The following is a 23,544-nucleotide window of genomic DNA, read 5'->3' on the forward strand; positions in this document are numbered from 1 at the left end:
CTACTGGTGAAAGCTCTCTGTTCTTCCACAGTTTCATGTTGGATGCCTCCAGGCTTGGGGGGGGGGTCTCACCATTCAGTACCATATCATAGTACTTTTTCATTTTTGGCATGCTAATAGAATGTTCTTGGCTAAGTAGAGAGGTGGTTTGCCATTGCCTTCCTCTGAAATATTTTTCAACTTTCCAGTCTAGATCCGCACTCTGAAAGGATGTAACTCTTCGCCACTAAGTACGATCTTGGAAAAGGAGAGGCTAAGTGTCTGCTTTAGATATGTAATGCGCATGTGTTTGCCCTGGAATAATTCCCAGTAAGGAAATTATCCCTGATCCCAGGAATATAGTCTCACAGATAGCACTATCTTTTATTTTTATTTATTTATTTATTTTCCCGACTCAAACTCCAATTCCCTATAGGACAATAAAATGCAGCATCATATTTATTTTTTATTTGTTTTTCCTGTTGTTGTTGTTGTCTTGTCCTTTGAAGAGTCTTAGATGTTTCCGTGTGCTCTTTTTTTTTTTTTATTTATTTTTCCTGACTAATATGTTACAAAATCTCTAGCGGTAAGTTACGTCATCAGTCCAAGATTATCAGCTGCGGAAGTAAACAACTGGTTTGGTTGACTGTTGTCATAGTGATAATTATGACGATGCTAACTTACATGTCGAAAATTATAAACTTAACATTTAATTTAAGAGTCCGAAGTGTTTGACATTAGAAGAGTAATTTAGGTAAGAAAATATTTTTCTTACCTAAAATAGTCATTTATGTTATTTTTTTATTGCCGTTAGTGCTGATCAGAAGTTGTATACAGTTTTAGAGTTCATTCTGAGCTATAATATATTGTTTGTATATATAAACAACTTATTACTAGCTCAGAATATAGGTTCACTGATTAGAAAATATTTTAAGGCGATAGCTCTCAGAGCTTGTTAATCAGGTTTATAACCAGTGTCGTGAAGAAGTAGAGGTGATGAAAGAGATGGTGGTAATATAGAATAGTCACGATACCTTCTGAGATAACATGTGGCGGAGTTGACAGCAGTGCATAACGCAGGAGTAGCAAGATTATGAGCGTGGGTGCGTATCAGATCTTAAATAGGTGAGTGGAATTTTAAAGAGAGCCCAAATTGTAAACGGATGATACACTGCGTAATGTGATTGGAAAGTCAGTTAATAGTCATGACAGAATAGCAGAAGCAAGGAAATTGTGGGGAAAGGGAAGAAGCCGTGTATAAGGAATGCAGGTGTGAGTGGTATTTACCTAGGTCATTTATTATCCATTGTGTAAGTTTATCCTTATCCTAGGCTATTCTTCAATTATTTCACTGAAAAATGAAGTGAAACAGATGATAACAGCAGCCTGATATTAGTATGTATTTTGTAGTTTATTGAAAGAAAACTAATACAGGGGAGATTCTTCAATGCTTCTTCACATTATCATCATCCCAGAAAGTTGGTCATTATCAAATGTTAGTTCAACATGCACATACTTCAACCTCCACAAAGTCTCAGTTGAAATAATAACAGTCATTTATCAAGTCTACTTTCCTGTCTAATGGTTATGATTCTGATGTTGCCTCTAAAATAATGATAGATATGGTCTTCATTCTCCTCATAAGGAGATATCTAGAGACTTTATATATGCTAAAAGTTCATCGGAAAAGTTTACCAGACTTCTTTGCCAAAATAATGTTCAACTCTCCTTTCATCCTGTGTGCATATTAACTTTGTTTCTACTTTCCATAGGATTTAATTTCCTTATTTTTCCTTTCTAGAAGTTAACAGCATTCTTTGTTCTTATAGTCTGATATTATGGGCAGACAAGTAGATTTTGCAGGTATGTTTATATGAGCACCAAGATTACATTCAGTTCCACATGTCTTGCCATTTCTATTAGACACAAGCAGTGTTATAAGTTGCTTTTCATGGGCCCTGTGAAAGATTTTATTTTTGGTCCTCCTTTTTTTTTTTTTTTTGAAAAAAAAAAAAGATCTGATAGAAATAGATTGGTTAATTTTTAACTTTAACCAAAAACATTATGGAATCGGTCCACAATGCAGTAAAATTTGAAAATGAAAATATAATACTGATTAATTTATTTAAGTTAAGGGATATTATATCCCATATTGTTTCTTAGCCGAATTATGTCGCAGAATTGAAGCCTTTGGCTCTTCATATAATTAGTAATACTGATTATTTTTTAGATACCCCATTTCAGTCCCCCTTCATCCTGGGCTCTGTGCCAGTGTACTATTGCACCTGCCTAGTTATTGCACTAGACACAATGTTTGGAAAAAGACAAAAGTATTACATCAGAGCCAATTTTTATTGGAAAGATTATATAAAAAAAGTAACAATACTCATTTTCATGAATAAAAATAAGAATGACTACTTAAAGCTCTTTGTTTGGAAAGTTATCCTGTTCAGACTACTTGGTAATTTTATTTAATTAATTATTATTTTCTCAACATCAATTTCATTTAAGATTAGGATTAATCCTAATCTTAAATGATTAAGATTAAGTTCTCCTCCTGCATGTAACACAATGAATTCTAGCATGACTTATTTTTATTTAGATTGCTATTCAATTTTTCTTTTGAACTACTTTAGCATCAATAACAGTAAAAAAATTCCTGCAGTCATTAGAGTACATATTTTTTATATAAGTGAATTTCATCTCTTTTTACTGTTTAAATCATCACTTAGAGATCACTTCGTTGTATCACTTCATAGAGATCACTTCGTTGTATCCTGCTAAAAGCTAGTCAAACTGAAATTTATTAGATATAATCCACTCATGGAGCTATGCCTCTCTTGGTAAGCTGCAATATTTCCTGTGTGACTCCCAACCACAAATGATTGTAAAACCTATAGTTCATTAGTACCATGTTTTTTTTCTTCTTTTTTTAATTTATTTATTCATTTTATTTATGTATTGTTTAGATTTCTTATTTAATTTTATTTTGCTATCCAAAAATCCTACTCTAGAGACCAAACATAGAACTTTTAAAGCAAGCCATTTCAGGTCCCTATTAAATTGGGGAAGTGGTCTCATATTAGATGAAGAATCTCACCTAACCCCCAAAAATGTCCTTGACAGCATTTAAACACTTAGCCTGTTGGTTAGATATCAGATACACTAACCACTCAGCCAACCAGACTAGTAATTATTTCTATGTCAGCTTTAAGGATTATCTAAAGTGCATAAAATCATTAGTTCTTTGTACCCAATTTGACTTATCACCTGGCTAAGTATAATTCGAGAATACTCTATCTAAATAGCATAATCTTTTATGCACAGCCCTCTAAAATGGAGATAAGCCTTTAAGTCATTTTTCTCTTTTGTAATGTTCCACTTTCAAATACTACACCTATATCAGCAAAGTATTTTTCCAAGATATTATTATTCTCTTTGTTCAGGTTTCTTCATTTGCAAGTGGTAAACTGTCCTGACATAGAGAAGATTAAATTAACTAGGTGGCCTATCTCTCATGCTGATTTGTTTTATTATTATTATTATTAACAGTCTCCGTTGGCCTCCGCCAAGGGTGTGTTCTGTCACCCCTCCTTTTCATAATATTTATGGACTGGATTGATAGGCACAGCTGAGGCAGTGAGTGTGTCAGAATTGGAAGGTGCAGCATTGGACCTCTGCTTTTTGCAGATGACCAAGTTCTACTTAGCTCTTCCACAGATGACCTCCAGCGGACCCTGGATAGGTTTGTAGCTGTTTGTGCAGACGCCAGAATGAAGATCAGTGTGGCCAAAACTGAAACATTTGTGGTCTCAAGACAACCATCCCAGTGCACTCTACATGTAAGTGGAGTCCCAATGAGGCAGGTGGAAAAGTTTAAATACCTTGGGTCCATATTCACGAATGATGGAAAATGGGACGTAGAACTTGATACTCGAATTGGCTTAGCAAGCTCAATATTGCAGAAGCTTGGTCGTTCGGTAGTATTGAAGTGGGAGTTAAGCCACGTGGAAGGCCAAGGACTCGCTGGATAGATTATATCCAAAACCTTGGGTGGACACGTTTGGGAATCCCACCAGAACAGCTGAGCTTGGTGGCAGAGGATCGTGACCATTGGAAGTTCCTCTTGCAGCTGTTGCCCCCCACAATCCAATTAGGAAAGGTGGGCCTTGAAGATGTATGTATGTATGTATGTATTATTAACATCTGATCTCCATGGTGTCAGAGACTAATTGTGGGGGGGGTACACATTATCACACACACACACAAAGCTCATCCAACCATGCCTTAAACTTTTCAATACTATATTCACAACACACTCAGACAATCAATTCTCACACCAATTGCTCTCCATACAAAGAAACTTCTCATAGCCTCCTTATACAGTTTCCAGGGATGGCCACTAGTTTTATCCCCCCCCTTCTCCCATTCTATGAAAAATTTCTTCCATGTCAACCTGATAACAACTACTGCCTAACTTATATGTCTCGATCATATCTGCCCCCCCCCTCCTCTTCACAAGGTTTTGCAATTTATATTCTTTCAATCTGTTTTCATGCAACACATTCCAAAGACCAATGACCACCTTTGTGAATCTTCTCTGGAATTGTTAGAATGGCTGCACAGCTGGCTTTTTTTCACTCACTCACTACTTCCTTCCTACCTTCTTGAAACAATTTTATAACACACTTAAGACATCTGTCATATTTTATTTAAGTATTCACGATGAGTCCTATAACTCCATAGAAGTCAGGAAAATGCAAAAAGAAAATAATAATGCCATACCTATCTCATCTATACAAGTTTGTGAGGAAAATAATACTTCAGTAGGAAAGTAAGCCATCACTTTATCGAACATATTTGGTTCTTATTAAAGAAATGCAAAGTGAGTGGGAGATTTCAGTGTAGTGAGAATTATTTTATTTATTTTATTGTTATGTAAATCTTGCAGAGAAAATGTGAGTGTATAGTATAGTATTATAATACCTTGGGTGGACCAGATAATCAAAAGCTTGCTTTAGGGACAAAACATAGAATTTTTTCAAGCCACTTCCTAAGAAGGGTATTTGTCTCCCACTGGATAGTGGAATACATCTCCTACCTAAAGAAAAACATTCACAGATACCCATGCCAATGGGGATTTTAACACGTTCGCTGCCAACTACAAGTATACTTGTAGTTGGTATATGAGACTCGCAAGCCAACTACGAATCTACTCGTATGTCGATTACCGACCTCCTATGCCAAGCACGAGTTAACCCGTAGTATAAGCACGTTAATTTGGACCCTTGGCTTGTGAATAAAGCGGAAAGCACATTTGGGGGCTTGGTAGAAGAAAAATAATTTCACCAAAAGTATGGTATATTTTAAGAGGTAGTGTTGCATAAACTGTGTATTTATTAATGCAAATAAAACAATTTTTTGAAGTTAATTTGTCATATACATATATTTATATACGATATATCATCATCTGAGTTATCGCTAGAGTCATCTGTAGGATTATAATCATTTTCGGAATCAGAACCAAATAATTCCTTCCATTCATCATCGCTCATATTAGTGTAAGTTTCTAATTCTCCATCAGTAAGCTTTCTTTTACTGGCCATGGGGTAATTGAAGGTTTTTATTTAGATAATTTTAAATAATTGTAAGACTAGATGCACTAAACCTTACTGCACTGAATGCCACTGACTCTGAACTCAAGTTACACAGTCGTCAGCGCATGTAGGACATAGGTGGGGCTGATATGAGATTACTCGTAGTTGGCGTATGAAACACAATTCTGTCTGATAAGCCATCTATGAGATAACTCTTACTGACCTTGTAGAAGTGAAAGTGCTTAGCCTGCGATAACAAACTATGGCCGAGGAGCGTGGCAGCGAACGTGTTAACTCACAGTCTGTTTGTTGAATGTTTCTATCATAACCCCCCCCCCCCTTCCCCTGCTATCAGCCAACTTTTGCAACCCACAAACCCTTAGTCTGTTATTATAGGGACTATTCCACAGACATTTTGGTCCCTTACCTCTGGATCCTCTCTACCACTTCCTCATCCCAGATGACTAGACCTGAGCACAGTAATTCAGATGTGCCAATATCAAGGCCTTATAGAGAGAAATAAATCCAATAAATGCAGTATTTATTATTTTTAGAGTTCCATTGATAAGATTCCCAAATCCTTGGTGTCGTCAGTTTTGTGGAGTACAGTTCCAACAATATGGTATGCAGTTCTTTCCAAAATGCATAATACTGTATGGGCTATTGTATTTTCAGGGATTATATATATATATATATATATTTATTTATTTATTTTTTTAACAGCCTATTTTTCTACCCACTGCAGGGTGAAGGCCTATCCCATTGCAGGAGGTTTTGGGTCTACTACTCCCATGGTGACCCAGTCCATATTGGGAGAAGGCAATCGCAAACATCCATGCCTACATGATATTTGAGCCCGCAGCCTCTTGGCTGGAGAGTGGATACCAGTGGCGGGCGGTGAAAATTTTAGTCAGGGTGCTGCATATATAAACTAAGAAAAATAATTATTTTTTTTAAATCAGTACCTAATTTATTAATAAGTAAATTTACATATTAAAAAAATTGCTTTATTAAAAATAATTCACCCTCATCACGAACACACACCATTAATAAAAGTTTTATACACAGAAATAACACTCACAAGCATACACTACTCATATTACTCTCATTGCGCCTCCGTAGCGCAATTGGAAAAACGACGGTACATTGTGCCCTTCGATTGGAATAGGCCTAAGTTCGATTCTCGTCGTGACGGGAGGAATCTTTATCTGGTCGATTTCAATCGAAGGTGAGTTAGCTGATCTCATATGGAGGTAGCAGGGTTTTTTCTCCCGGAAACTCGGGTTTTTCATCCCGCATACATACAAATCGGCCCTTCAGAACACACGCAATTTACAGACAAAAATTACTAGTTGTGGTGGTGTTGGAAGTGGGCGGTAGATGGCGTTGATGGAGATGATTCGTAGTAGTAGAGGTTAGGTCTAGAGACAGTTGTAGATGTCCTCCCACGATGAGTCTTCGGACTCCTTGGAGGTATCAGGAATAATAATAATAATAATAATAATAATATATTTGTAGTGCTCAATGAGCAGTATTGGTTTCGACATTCCAAACATTTCTTTTGTAATGATAACGAGAAAATATAATTATTTTCATCAGTGACACTCATCGTAATTCAGCCTTGTATCTATACTAAATAAATAATTATATGTTATTTTAACAGAATAAAATCAGATTTACCAAAAATATTTCACCCTCACCACGAACATGCAGCAATAATAAAATTTTCGCATCTCACAGAAATAATGCATGCAAGCATACAATTTATCTGTAGCGACGCTACTCAATGAGCAGTGTCGGATTCACTTGTTACTTTCAGTGACAAGTGCAAACAAATATCAGCGAGTCTATCCGGAACTGACTGAACTTGATAATTTCTACACTGCATTAGACTGCAGTGCATTTGTTTCATAATCTAAAGCATTAATCGAACAGTTCCAATTATTAACTATTCAGTCAATATCAAAACATAAGCTGTAACCTTTAACATGTTGTATTGCATTTATATAATGTTGTAAGCATTGTTATTATTTATAAACACAAACAAAATTTAATTTTTTTCCGTTTTTTTTCCTTGGTGGTGCTGCAGTGTTGCAGTGCTAATGTACAAGCTGCCACTTGGCCAACCAGATCATATACGAGGGTGGTCTGAAAAGTTCTCAGCCTAACAATGAAAAAACGAATTTATAATTTCAAAATTATTTTTATTTTTCAACATAATCTATCTTAAGACTAATACATTTATTCCAGCACCATTATCCTAACCCTGTAGTGGTTCTCAGTAAGATCTGCAAAATACCCCTGTACAGCTGCAATCACCTCTTGATTCGAAGAAAAAGACTGACCAGCGAGGAAGGGTTTTAGTTTTGGAAAGAGATAGAAGTCAGAGGAAGCCAAATCTGGGGAATAGGGTGGATGTCACAACAATTCATAGTGCAGATCCTTTAATTTTCCCATTGACAAAACACCTTTGTGGATTAGGATAATGGTGCATTGGCCTGATGAAAGATGATTTTTTCCTTCTGCAAACCGGGTCTTTTCTCACGAATTTTTTTGTATAGTCTGGTGAAAAAATAGGAATAATATTCCCCAGTTATTGTTTTATCCTTTTCAAGATAATTAATAAACAAAATGCCTTTAGCATCCCAAAACAACTGGCTTCTGTCCACAGTTTTGACTGCTGTTTGTATTGTGGTGTGTAATAGTGAATCCAAGTCTCATCCATAGCAATAAATCAATTCACAAAATCAGTTTTATTCTTGTTATAATGCTCCAAGCACTGTTTAGAAATTTTCATGCGAGTGCGTTTTTGATCTGCTGTGAGCAAGCGAGGCACCCATCTTGTGCAAAGCTTTTTCATTTGTAATTTTTCATGCAAAAAATATCCTACATGTTCTTTTGAACTGTCTATAGTCTCAGCAATTTCATGCACTTTGACTTGCCGGTCATCCAATACCATATCATGCACTTGATCAATGATTTCTGGTGTTGTTACACTTTTTGGACATCCTTCACCCGGTTCATCTTCGAGGCTTGTATGCTCACGTTTAAACTCGGCAGCCCATTTCTTAATTGTCGAAAATGAAGGAAAAGAGTGCCCATAAACTTTTATGAACTTTGAATGAATTTCTCTTGGCATTAAACCTTCTTTTACAAAGAATTTTATAATAGCACGATACTCAATTTTATCCATTTCAAGGGATACAGACAACACTTTTGCTTCAGACAGCTGTATAAAACTACTTATTAGAATGACTTGCAATTTCACATGGAGACATGACAGATGTACCAACTTAGAAAAAAAAATCTTGCTGATAGTGTTGCCATCTGTAGTCAAGGCTGAGTACTTTTCAGACTACCCTTGTATGTTATGAGCTTCTTTTAGGGAGAAGGCAGAACTGCTAACAGCATTTAAATTCTGAATACAAGAATGAGTCATACAGCACGCATATAATATCGTGTGTGTGTCTTGGTCACAACTGTACAGTAGTAGGAAACACTATTAGAGTTTAGAGACTATGGAATAGATCTTTAGTTAATTAAAAAAATTATAAACAATTAATATTGATTAAGATGCTACACTACAGTAGGTTCAAATTTGATCATCTATTTTTGAATCATGTGAAGTCCTATGCCACCATCCTGATCTTAATCGAGATACTCTATGCCTATCTCTAAGTTTTGGAATGTGATCACTGTTAATTTTTATAATTTTTAATTAATTATACATCTATTCCCATGTCTAAATTCTAATTATTATTATTATTATTATATCACACCTCCAGAGAGTCCAAAGACTCATCGAGGGAGGGCATCAACTCCACAACTCTTCGTCTGACTACTCCACAAATCTTCATCATCTAACACCAATGCCATCTACCTCTGACTACCACCACTAGTGCTTTCACAGACAATCACAAACATCCATGCCCACGCCGGAATTTGAACCCGCAGCCTTTTGGCTGGAGAGCAGATACGCTAACCACTCGGCCAACCAGGCCGGCAGGTCCAAGAGTAGAAGAGAAAGGCGAATGAATAATGAAATAATAATCATAATATGAATTACAATTCTAATGGTGTTTTCTCCTATTGTACATTTGCAACAGAGACACTTGATATTATATACATGCTGTATGACTCATTCTTGTATTCAGAATTTAAATGTTGTTACCAGTTCTTTTGCTTTCTCTCTGATAAAACTGACATACTGAGCAAAATACACTGCTTGAAAAGAAGTCAACAGCCCCCCCCCTTCCCTATGGACATGGTGCATTGTGCAATGTAATGAGTCGTATTTTTAACTGGCATAAATCTGTGCAGCTGTGTCCAGATGAAATAGCTGTGAGAAGGGAACTGGCAGAGTTTGAAAGAGGTGTTGTGATAGGATGCCATGTTGTAGGCCTATCATTTTGGGCTAATTATTGACAAATTGGACCAATCATTGATATCATATTCAGATGGAATCACAAGTGCTACCCTCAGTGGACAACCCACCACACTCACCGAACATGACTGTAGGATGCTATGAAGGATAATATGTAAAAACTGCCATTTGTTGGCAGACACATTGAATGCGGAGTTCCCAATATTGATTGGAACACAAATGTGCACAAAAACATTCAGAACTGAGACTCACAACATGGGTTTCCATGTTAGGACCACAATATGCAATCCCTACATTGCCTGAATGAACATGCAAACTCATCTTCAGTGGTGCAAAGAGCATGTACAGTGGGACCACGGATGCTTGGAATGCTGTGTTATGGAGTGATGAATCATGATACACCCTCTACTGAGCAGATAGACAGGTTTGGATATGACAGATGCCCAGTGAATGCCTCTTACCAGAATGGGTAACCCCATCTATGAAATTTGGAGCTGAGAGTGTGGCAACAGCATTGAATGATTGACCCCTTCAAACTACTAACCGCACTCAAACTTGCTTAACTTTTTTCGTGAGCCATTAGTAGCAGAGGCTCTACCAATTGACCAACCTTTGCTGGCATGGTATGGTCCTGTTTTTCCCTGGTTTGGCTTTGGACCTCTGTTTGTGGTGTCACGAACATCGAACTCAGAGAGGTATCTGAACATTCTGCACAATGCAATGCATCCTAATATGTGGGGTTCCTATGTACTGACCATTGTCTATTTCAGTAAGACTCCACTGTGTCATAAAGCTGCTGCTGTAGCTGCATAGTTTGTGGGCATGAATGTCACCACACTTGACTGGCCTCCACAGAGTTCTGATCTCAACTCTATTGAACATCTGTGGGATGAACTGGAGCATCAGGTGAGCCAAGGGACATCTGCCCCACAACAGTCCAGGACTTCATTACATGCCTACAGGAAGAATGGTCCAAAATTTCCATTGATTGCTATCATATGCTTGTGGAAAGTATGCCCGATAGAATTGCTGCAGTTATCACAGCAGGAGATCCCACATCTTATTAAGGTGGATGCCATGGCTGTTTGTTCCTCACACTATGGTGTCCATTGACTTCTTTCCAAGCAGTGTATCTGAGGAAAGAAAGTAAAAAAAAAAGTGATGTCATATTTCATGATACCAGACATGAGTTGATAGAAATTACAGCTGAAGCAATGAAAGGAATATATTCTTTCAGCCATACAATACAAACTTGCTTCACACATCTACAAACTCCACACCATTCCCCCTACACACATTTTACACACATTGACACTTTTACAGTCATGGTTCTTCTTCCTCAACTCATCTATATCACACAATACAGACTTTTATCAGTAGATTACCATTTCATCTTTACTCTTGGATGAACCGGTCAACTCCTCCTTTTTTATCTTCTTTTAGTGTTGCATGGTGATCAGCATTCATTTTAGAAATTATGGACTTTACAACCGTATTATAAACAACTCCTCCTTTCTTTCCACTTCTCTCCTTTTTCATGTAAGGTACAGGACGACAGATATGCTGCTGAATGAGTGAATCCATTCTAGGATGCAAATAAGATGTTTTTAAAGGAAGGCAGATTAGCTAGTCTCATGTAGAGATGGTAGTGTTTTTGCTTAAAAACTAACATCTTTTATTTTGTAACGCAGGTAAAATGGCTAGAAAATACTCATAATTAATAAATATACTGGCTTCATAGCCTTTGTTTCTTCAGCTGTAATTCCTATCAACTCATGTATGCTATCATGGAATCTGCCTCTGCTTTTTTAACTTTCTTTTCTGAGGACATGATACTCTCCATATATTTTCATCCTCTCATCTTTCTCTGTGAACTACTTCTCACTTATGCCTGTAGTATTGGATTTGGCTAGTTCTCTCATTGCTGCTGGTATCTGGCATTCATAATCAAAAGTTAAGAATTCTTTATCTGTAGATTACCAGTTCATCAGTATCCTTGGATGAACCGGTCAACTTCTCCTTCCTTTTCACTTCTTTTTTATGTAAGTTACAGGATGACAGATGTGTTGCTGTATGAGTATCCTTCCTTTTTTTAATGACGTGTGCTATTCTCAAAGCCTGTTGAAAGTCTATAAAGAAAATGTTAAGTAAATGTTTATTATATCTTAATAAAGGTTAATTTCAAAATTATTTAATAAGAATCTTACTTGAAAGAATTGTAAAATTTATAATTATCAGCAGAAAATCCATAATGGTAACTTCATAATAACAAGGAAAGGAAAGATTTTTTTTGTAACCATGTAAGTAACTTTATAAGTAACCGCTAATTTTGTAAATGCATTTGCCTACATTTTAAAATATATTTCAGTAACATTTGTTTCTTACAGATCTGTTTAGTAAAAGTTGATTTGAATCTGCAGCATAATCATTATGTAATATTCATACAAGCATGTCTGAAATTGATTGCCACAGTCATGAACTTTCTGTACCACTTCCTATCCAGACTTTTTTATGGAGACAAGCTAGGTAAGTGGTATCTGCTTTATTCAGTGAAGTGAACATTAATTATGCTTAATCGGGACTAAGTTGATAGCATCTTCACTTTCCAATCAATAGGTCATGGGTTTGAATCCCACTGTGGTGTGAATGTCTTTAGATGTAGATTATTATTATTATTATCATCCAGGCCTCTATGGAATCAAAAGACTCATCGTGGGAGGTCATTTTTAGGAAACACAAAGTTTATCACACCACTCCTTGAACCCATTGACCGTTCCTGCCCCAACCACCCTCTCAGGCAATGCATCCCAAGGTTCAACCACCCTCCATGGAAAAGAAATGACTCCTCACCCTCTTGCGCACAGCCTCCTTTCATAACTTCCAGGGATGGCCCCTTGTCATCGCTCCTTCCCGCCGTTCCACCATGTGAAAGAACTCTCCAATGTCTACCCTGTAACTGCCTCTCAACAGTTTAAAAGTCTCGATCACATCACCTCTCCTTCTTCTATCCACCAAACTCTGCAGTCCACATTCCCTCAGTCGATCCTCATAACTCATATTGTACAGTTCTGAAACCATCTTTGTTATCTGCCTTTGTACCCTTTCCACAGTCAATTTATCCCCTTCAAATCCTGGGGACCAAATCTGAGAACAATAGTCTAGGTATGGTCTGATCAGAGTCTTATACGACTGTATGATAACCCCTTTTATCTCTGCAGGTCAATGTCCTTCTCATTATTGCAGCAATCCTCTGAGTTACCCTCACCACCTTTGCAATATGCTCCCTGAATTTCAGTTTTCTATCAATCATCACCCCCAGATCTCTTGTCTCCCCTACTTCCACCTCCTCCAGTACAGCTCCTCTGAGTATGCATCCTCCCATCGATTGATCCCAAACCTGAAGACTTTACATTTTGCTGCATTGAACCAGTACCCCCATTCATTTGCCCATCTGTCTAGTTTATTCAAATCCTCTTGCAGGGCTGCAACATCTGCACTATTACTGATAACTCTTCCCAGCTTCACATCATCCCCAAACAACTGAATGTCCCCATGCAATCCATTGACAATATCATTGATATAAAGGTTGAACAATACAGGTCCCAGTACTGATCTCTGTGGAACCCTACTTGTAACCTTCTGCTTCCTTGATATTGACCCACCATACTCAAATTTCTGATACCTATCAGTCAGCCAATCCTGAATCAATTTGACTAACCCGACATTTAAACCCATGTGCTGCAACTTAAATATCAGCTTATCATGTGTCACCCTGTCAAATGCCTTTGCAAAATCCAAAAATATGGCAGTATATGCCTTTCCCTCATCAACTGCTCTTGTCACGTTATTATAAAAGGCAATCATATTACTAAAGCAAGAGCACTCCTTAAAAAATCCATGTTGATTCTCACAGATAACATTACCGTCATCTGCCCAACGCTGTATATAGTCCCTGACTAATTTCTCCAAGACCTTAACAACTACTGATGACACACAAACAGGCCTATAATTAGACACTTCCAGTCTGCTACTGCCCTTATGCAGCAGCACTATCTTACCTTCCTTCCATTCCCTGGGTACCTTTCCTTCAGCCAGACTTTTATTGAAAAAGTCAGGTCAACGGAGCTGTCAGTTCTTTAGCACATTCTCTAAAAACCCATGGTGAAATACCATCCAGTCCAACAGCTTTATTGGTGTCCAGAGTACTCAGTATTTGGAACACACTCTCCTCTTGCACCTCTAAACCCTGAACCTGCCCTATTCCTCTAGTATTAAACCCTCCTCCAGGATGAAATACTCCAATAAAGTGCTCATTGAACAACTTCGCTATGTCCTCTGCATCAGTCACTCTATTCCCATTTTTATCCCACAATGTCATTCTTCCACAATCGTTTCTCCGCCTACTGGCCACATAGCTGAAACATTTCGTAGGATTTTCTTTGGATCTTAGTGCCAATCTCTTCTCATATTCCAGTTTTGCCTTCCTCACCATTCTGGTCACTCTCCTGGCCTGCATCTTATATTCTTCATGTAGCTGTCCTCCACCCCTCTCCTTATATATCTTCCATTATCTCTTTTTCAACTGCAGTTCCTGTTTGATATCGTTTGTCATCCACTTTACACCAAATTGTGTCTGCTTCTTCACCCGTGGAATACATCTTACTATTTTCTGCTAACAAATATTCTTTCACAATTTCTCAAGCACTAATGAATCCTGGCCTCCCAATTCTGCCCTCCATGGAACTGCCCCTAGTTGATACCTAAGACTATTATAATCACCCGCCTTATAATTCCACATACGTTCCCTTTTCTTTGATACATCTGCATGTCTGTTCATCTTCCAAGTCAAAACCACATGGTCACTCTCTCCAACTGGTGTTAGAGATGTCATCTCACTTATTATCAGCTCTTCTGATGCTATGACCAAATCTGAAACTCTTGAACCTCTTGTTTCCTCTTACGTGCTGTCGAAGACATTTGTCCCTCAAGAATTCCAGAAATTTTATCCCCTTCTTACTACTTGCATTTTCCTCTTCCCAGCTTATACTGCTGTAGTTAAAATCTTCCACAACAATCATTCTTTTTGCACTTGCCAAGCTCAACTGCCTAAACATTTCCTGGTCCCCACCCTCTTTGCTCCCTGGTCTATAGCAACACCCCACTAAGTATCCTGTCTTGGCCACTTCTACCTCACACCATTTGCTTTCAAAACCACCTGTGTCACTGTCTTTCAAAGCCTCCACTTTTAGAGGACGTAAGTCGTCACTTATAAGCAGTACTCCACCACCACGTTTTTCTTTCCTATCCTGCCGAAAAATGCTGTACCCTGCCAATTCCAGTTATTATATCATCCTCCATCAACCACGTCTCAATGATCTCAATAAAATTTGACCAGGTTGATGCCATCAGCGGCACCAATTCATCTCCTTTATTTCGGATACTCCTGGCATTAGTATAGAGCATAAAAATATCACTGCTTCTATATCTCATTGTCCCCTCTCGACCCCTCTGGGCTCAATGTTACCTGATGTTGTCCCCTTTCCCCAAGCATCCACTCCCACGAGGCCTTCCCTGCAACCATCCACCCTGGGAATTCTAGTTTCCCTGCATTGACACACTGCCTCATTCAGAAAACAGCAATCTTTCCAGATGACTTCGTCCTTCCTCATTCAAATGCAAGCAGTCTCTAGCATACAGTTCCTTTCTGTCCTCAAACTCCCTCCAAGCATCCACGTATTCCAGTCCTCTCTTCTCACACATTCTGGCTATTATGTGATTCAGTATTGCTGCTCTTCTGCTCAGCTCATCACTATCATACCTGGGCAACACACACACAATCTTCTATCTCTGCGTTTTCTTTTGCACAACTTTAAGCAAGAATCTCAGATCTCTCGCCACCCGATTTACACTACCTCTCAAGTCATTCGGGTCCCATCATCACAATCGTTTCATCCATCCTTTCACCCCCTCTTAATTGCCATAGTCACATTTTCTATCATCCCTCCAGGCAACACACCTCTGGCATCCTATCTTGCACACCAGAGATCATAGAGTCTCCATACATCACACCTCTAACCACTCTGTTCCTTGATTGCTTACCTTGCAGTATGGTACAACTGTACTGCTGATTGGATAAAAATTAAATATGGAAAAGTTCCATATTTAATTTTTAAATCAAATTTGGAATTATCAGATCTTTAATCCACTCATATATCAGTGTAGTATAAGTTTACAATCTTTTGTAAACCTATACTACACTAATACCATGCAAGTGGGATTCATATAAAAAAGAAAAAAACAAAAAACAAATTAAAGTTTCTAACATCAGATGTCGTGAAATCTTTTAAAAGAATGGCCATAGAGATCTATCATACAAATCCAAAAGTATGGTTATGCCATGTCATTGATATTTAGGTCATAACAGCCATGATATCAATATTTAATAAATTTGGAAGAGAAGCATAGTTGCTAGAAAGAGAGAAAGAAATGAGTGATACAAGTTAACCAGAATGTAAACGTAAAAGCAAGGAAATTGTGTCTTTAAAATATGATATTATTATTATTATTCAGTACTTCTGTGGAGTCGCAAGATTCATTGTGGAAGGCCCATCCTAAAAAAATACCAAGTCTATCATACTACTTCTTGAACTCATTCCACAGTCAATCACACTCTGTGCAAAGAAATCACTTCACCCTCTTGCTCACAAATTCTGGGATGGCTCCTTACCCTTATTCCACCAAACAAGAAAATTCTCCAGTGGCAACCCTGTAACTGCCTCTCAACAGATTAAATATCTCAGTCATATCACCTCTCCTTCTTCTATCTACCAAACTTTGTAGTCCACATCCTACATAAACAACCCACTATGTCTTCTGCATCAGTCTCTACTTCCATTTTCATCTAACAATATCATTCTTCCACAATCATTTCTCTTCCTACTTGCCACTTAGTGCTAATCTCTTTCAAATTTTGCCTTCCTTACCATGATAGTCACATGATAGAAGCAATCCCCAGTTTTGCAGATGATGCAAAATTGGGGAGAGCAATGCACAGTCAAGCGGATGTTAATGCCTTACAAGAGGACTAGAATAGATTGCATGAATGGGCAGGTAAGTGTAACTGTCAGTTCAGTGCTGCCAAGTGTAAGGTTTTGAGATTTGGTAATCAACGATGGGATGCAAAGTATACACTTGGTAGGGAAACTTTAATGGAAGTAGAGGAGATGAGAGATCTAGGAGTGATAGTGGACAAGAACCTGAAATTCAGGGGCCACATTGCACAAGTTGGGAAGAGATCGCATCAGATAATGGCAATGATGCGGAGGACCCTGACATGCAGAAATAGAGAGGTTATGATTACATTGTATAAGGCCTTGATCAGGCCTCATATGGATTACTATTTGGTCGACAGTAATCTGTGGTCTTTGGACCACATCTATGGTCTTTGAACCACAGATTTAGTTGCCGGGTTTTCATGGTAACAAGGATATGTTGGAAAGGGTCCAGAGAAGATTCACAAAGGTAGTCAGTGGTCTTTAGAATGTGGAGTACGAGGACAGATTGAGACAATGTAAGTTGCAGAGCTTCATAAATAGGAGGAAGAGGGGGTATATGATTGAGACATATAAGCTGGTCAGGGGTTGTTATCGGGTAGACATAGAAGAGATTTTTCATAGAATGGGAGAGGGGAGCAGAACAAGAGGCCATTGATAGAAACTGTATAAGGAGGGTGTGAACAGAGGAGTGAGGAGCAGGATCTTTGCATGGAGGGTGGTTGTTGGGTGGAATGCATTGCCTGAGTGTGTTGTGGATGTAGACATTCTGAATCAGTTTAAGATGTGGTTGAATGAGTATTGTATGCAGTAGTGTGTACCTCCCATGACGAGTCTCTGACTCCATGGAGGTCAAATGTTAATAATAATAGCTTCTCCGAACTAAAAATACTAATAGAAAGATCACTTGAAAGAAATAGGAACATTTACATATGCTTCATAGACTTTCAGAAGGTTTTTGACCAGGTAAAACATAATAAAATGTTCAATATATTAGATAAATTAGACACAGAAGATCATGTACCTAAGATTATAAAAATGATTTACACCAAACAGAAAATGCAGCTGTTTAACAATGAGACTTCTGTAGTGAAAATAAAAAGAGGAGTTAGACAAGGTTGTATCCTTTCACCAAATCTATTTAATATCTGTAGTAAGACTGATGAAAAAGATTGAAAAACAAAAAATAGGAATTAGTATCAATGGTATAAAAAACAACAATCTTAGATATGCTGATGATACCATTCTAATAGCAGAAAACAGAAACAAATTAATCAAATTACTGCAGCTACTAATTGAAGAAGGTAAAGAATTTGGATTAGATATAAATGCAAAAAAGACCAAATTTATGAAAATCTGAAAAGAAAGCAGATCCGAGCCAGAAATATTCATAAACAATATGAAAATTGAACATACAATAGAATACAAATATTTAGGCATCTACTTTACTGCAGATGGAAAGCAAGATAAAGAATTAAAAATAAGAACAGCTATAGCTAAAGATGCATTCTGGAAAAATAAAGATCTGCTCAGAAGTTCTGTGAGTATCGAGACAAAGAAAAGAATGATAAGAACATTAGTGTGGCCAGTTTTCACATGTAGAAGTGAGACCTGGATATTCAAGAAGAGGTAAGGCAACAGATAATGGCCTTTGAAATGTGGTGCTATAGGAGAGCTCTGAAAATCCCATGGACAGAACATGTGACAAATACAGATGTCCTACAGAGAATGAGAACACCGAGATCTTTATTACAGGAAATGATCCAGAGAAAGATGAGATTGGCAGGACATGTACTGAGAGATTCAGCAGGACAGAGGATACTAACAGTTTTAGAAGGAAAAATTATGGGAAAGGGATCAAGAGGCAAAAAACGAAGGACATGGCTTGAAGATATAAAATCATGGGCAGGTTTACATGGCTTTGCAGAAACAAAAAGGAAAGCCACCAACAGAGAGAACTGGAAGGACATAGTGCTACATCCTCTCACTGAGGAAGCTACATGAAGAAGAAGAACAGCTTCACCAGGGCATCATCAAGACAGTGTGCTGTTCAAGAACAAGCACTGGAGATAAATGCCCGCTGTACAGAGATAAAGAGGTCTCAATGGACCATTTGATTAGTTCTTTTATGAAGATCGCTCAAACAGATTAGAAAAACGAAGTCATGATTAGGTTACAAATGCCTTACATTTTATCTTGTGTACCAAATATGATTCCCCAACCAAAAAACCCCTTGGGAACACAGAATTGAAAAATACTGGTATATAAAGATATTCTTTAAAATAAAAGAAATTATTGAAATTGATAATTAAAGAAATTCCTTTTTACCTTTCTGGTATCAGCTGGACCAAAAAAAAAAAAAAAAAGGTTTACTACTTAATAGTTTTATTTCGATTTCTATAATGTCTGTAATATTTATTTTGTATAGCTGAACAGGGACGATTATGATTTTAAATACCATTGCTTTAGAAGAAAAGGAAATTAGCCAATTTTTCCAGTCTTCTAAGGTTTCGATGTTTAAGTTTTAGAACTGGTAAGATTGAACAGGTGGAGAAGAGAATTCCAAGTCTAGTGAGAGGTTCTCTTTTAGGGGTTAAGTCCTAAGGGAATGCCTGAGAACACACTTTCCGAAAAGTTTTAATTTTGTCTTGTAAGCATTGGTATTTATGGCAACTATCTAGAATTTTTCAAAATTACCAAAATAATATATATAGAATCATTATCCATCAAAGTACCTACTACATCATCTGCATATTATTGTTGTTATTATTATTAACATCTAACCTCTATGGAGCAAAAGACTAATCCAGAGAAGTACACATTATCACAAATGAAGCTCACCCAACCATGCCTTAAACTGATTCAATGTGTCTACTTTCACAACACACTTAGGCAGTGCATTCCACTCGACACCATTCAGTTTCACTCTCCATGCAAAGAACCTGTCCCTCGCTCCTCTGTTCACACCATCACTGTACAGTTTAAAGGGATGGCATCATGTTCTATTCATCCTCCCTTTATGAAAAATTTCATCATCATCAAATTCCTGCTATGTACCCTCAAGGGGTGTCCAGGATATGATAGTACTACATGAAAAAATTACATCATTACTAACTTCCTATCTACAATTTTCCTCCAAATCAGTCTGTTACTTGTCAAGACTCCAACATTATCAGATCTTATATTTCTATCGTCTAAGGCACTTTGTACCGTATCTATCCACCTATATCTTGGTCTTCCTCTGGGTCGTTTTCCTGCCAACCTAGTAGAGAACACTTGTTTTGCTAATCTTTTCTCTCCCATTCTATTTAAGTGACCATACCACATGAGATTAGCTCTGCTAGCACATTCTTGGATGCTGACAATGTCAAGTTCTTTCCTAATATCCTCGTTTTTAATATGTTATTGCCATTGATGCCATCTGTTCACACCTCTAATCTTTCTCAGGACTCTCATATCTGCAGTTTCTAGTCTTTGGTCAAGTGTTTTGCTTCTGACCCAGCTCTCAGATCCATAAGTTAAAACTGGTTTGAACACTGTCTTGTATACAGCTAATTTAGTGTTCCGACTAATTTCTCTCTTATTCCATATGAATTTATTTAATTGACTTCCTACCATACCAGCTTTGTTGATTCTGTTGTCTATCTCCATATTTAATTTACCATCTTCACTAAAAATCGTGCCTAAGTAGCTGAAATGTTTTACTTGTTCCACAGGTTCTCCATTCACAACACAGTTGACATTTTCAATGATTCTGCCTATTTTCATTGTCTTTGTCTTTTTATTGCTGACCTTCATACCATATCTATTACAACAGTTATTCAATTTAGTCAGAGAATCTTGCAGACTTGTAGCAGATTTATTTAGATGTATAACATCATCCGCATAAAGCAAAGAACTGACATTAACATCTCCAATTTTGATATCATGTTTAATACCACTTTCCTTCATAATGTGATCCATATAGATAATGAATAACAGAGGGGATAATGTACATCCTTGTCTCACACCAGATTTAACATTAAACCATCTTCCTGTACTTCCTTCAATTCTAACTGCTGACTTACAACTGAAATAAAGCTTGATATAATGCCTCATTGACACCATATAACTGCTGCGTATTGAATAGCTTCTCTCTTGGCACCTTGTCATATGCCTTTTCCAAATCGACAAAACTTAAATACAGATCTTTGTTATATTCCCATGCTTTCTCAACTATTTGTCGTAAAGTGAAGATCTGATCCTGACAGCCTCTATTTGGCCTGAATCCAGCTTTTCTTCCACAATTCTTCTCAACCGTTTCTCAAGTATAGTTGCATAGATCTTGCCAGGAACACTCAGTAGGGAAATACCTCTGTAATTCTCACATTCAGTTTTATAATTTCTTCCATGTTAACTTGATAACAACCCATGACTAACTTATATGTCTCAATCATGTTCCCCCTTTACTCATATTCACAAGGATTTGCAAATTAAATTCTTTCAATCTGTCTTCATACTCCACATTCCAAAGACCAGTTGGCACCATTGTGAATCTTCTCTGAATCCTTTCTAACATATCATCACTAGCATGAAAACCTGGTGATGAAATCTGTGCACAGTAATCCATATGAGACGTGATCAAGACCTTATACATTGGAATCATAACCTCTGTTTCTGTACTTCAAAGTTCTCTGCATCATTGCAATTATCTGATGTGATGATTTCACAAGTTGTTCCATATGGTCTCTGAATTTCAGATCTTTATCCACCACCACCACTCATAGATCTCTCATCTCCTCTACCTCCTTTAAAGTTTCCCCACCAAGTGTATACTTTGCATCCCAAAGTATAGAATAGAAGCCTTGTCCACTTATACAAGGCTTCTATTCTATTCAAGACTTCCTGTAAGCCCACAATATTCTGTTTAATTCTGTATTGCTCAACCCAATTTTGTATAATCTGCAAACAGTTGCATATCACCAGTTAAACCCATCCCAATATCATTAAAATAGAAATTGAACAACAATGATGCCAATATAGACTCCTTCGGCACACCTCTAGTGATATTCCTCTTTCGGGATTGTGCATCCCCACATACAACTTTCTAATACCTCTCTGTTAGCCAGTCACCAATCCAACTCGGAAGTCTGTTATCTAATGCCATCTGTTTCAATTATTTAACAGCTTGTTGCGTGACAGTCTATCAAAACTTTTGCAAGGTCTAAGTATACCATCTCCCTTGTCCAAGACATTTGTCACCTTGTTTTAGTGCATAATTAAGTTAGTAAAACATGATCTACCTCTAATGAACACATGCTGACAACCACAGAGAACACTGTTGTTATCAACCCATTTCTATATCCTAGTTCTCACCTAGTTGTAGTTAAGGTAATCTCTCCATTACCTTAACTACAACTCCAGATATACAGATGGCATATAATTTGTAACCACAGCATTATCACCAACTTTATTCAGTGGAAGAATTTTACTTTCCACTTTTTTGGGATCATTGCTGTGCTGTTGTAAGATTCTTATTAAACATTCATGCCAATGCTACTGCCAATTCCAGGAATACTCTCTTAAGACTTGTGGTGGTATTTCATTAAATCTTATCTCCTTATTGACATCAAGCTTATTTATTTCCTCATTTACACATCCTGCTCACTTACAATTAAGTTGTTCTCAACACTTGACTTTGTCATGGTTTTTCATGGATGAGAATGAAGCACAACACTCTTATAAATTGTGTATTGAATACTTCACCGATGTCTTCTGCAGCAGTTTCTATTCTATCATTTTCATCTATTAATGTTATTTTATCACACTCTTTCTTGCTTGTACTTGACACATATTTGTAAAACTCTTTAGAGTTTTTCTTGACCTGATTTACTAATTTCTGCTCATAGTGTAGGTTTGTTGTTCTTACCAGCTGAGTAACCCTCCTGGCCTACTTTCTATACTCTACATACAATTGAATGCTACCATTATTCATCTTGTGCAGGCTCCACAGTACCCTCTTGTTCCAAATTTCATGCTTATTCCTTTTATTTATCCATTTGAAACCTACTTTATTAAGTCTTTTGACCTTTGGAATGTGTTTGTATGTCAATGTTGTTAAATATTTTTTGGTCAGTTCCCACACAGCATTTATCTCTTTCCCACGTAACACCTAATTCTATGCCAGCTCCAAGCTGTCTCCTAAGCTTTTCATAATCCCCAGCCTTGTAATTCCACACTTTCCTCACAGAAATCTTCAAATGGCTATTCATAACCCAGGTGATCGCTTCATGATCACTCTCGCCAACTGGAGGGAACTGCAAAACTCCAGTGACATCCTTTGATGAAATGATCAGATCAGATCTAAAAGTCTCTATTCTTGTGTGCCCTACTTTACATACTGCCTACAATAGGTTTCTCTCAAGAAATAAATTTTCCTTATTCCCAAATGCTATCTCTTCATTCCAGTCTGTACTGCCATAATTAAAATCATTCATAATAATCACCTTTCCCTTGTTCACTAACATAAGTTGCTTATACTTTTCTTCATCAG

The 23,544-nt window shown here is 37.3% G+C and overlaps 1 protein-coding gene across 4 annotated transcripts in view; it reads left to right on the forward strand.

Annotated features, from left to right (window-relative positions):
• Positions 1–609: 609 nt before the first annotated feature.
• Positions 610–23,544, forward strand: part of unc80 (unc80, NALCN channel complex subunit) — a 1,852,146-nt gene continuing 1,829,211 nt past the window's right edge. For 3 of the 4 annotated variants that reach the window (XM_090404461.1, XM_090404464.1, XM_090404465.1), the window contains exons 1-2: positions 610–733; positions 12,348–12,486. In XM_090404461.1, the coding sequence (XP_090260587.1) occupies positions 12,410–12,486 (77 nt within the window). In that variant the 5' untranslated portion in view covers positions 610–733; positions 12,348–12,409. Of the gene's footprint in view, positions 734–1,207; positions 1,252–12,347; positions 12,487–23,544 lie in introns of those variants that run through there. The other variant, XM_090404462.1, reaches the window with a different exon arrangement.

The sequence above is a fragment of the Typopeltis vanoorti genome, chromosome 14, assembly GCF_054136105.1.
Source record: "Typopeltis vanoorti isolate ZY-2024b chromosome 14, IOZ_Tvanoo_1.0, whole genome shotgun sequence".
Lineage (NCBI taxonomy): Eukaryota > Metazoa > Arthropoda > Arachnida > Uropygi > Thelyphonidae > Typopeltis > Typopeltis vanoorti.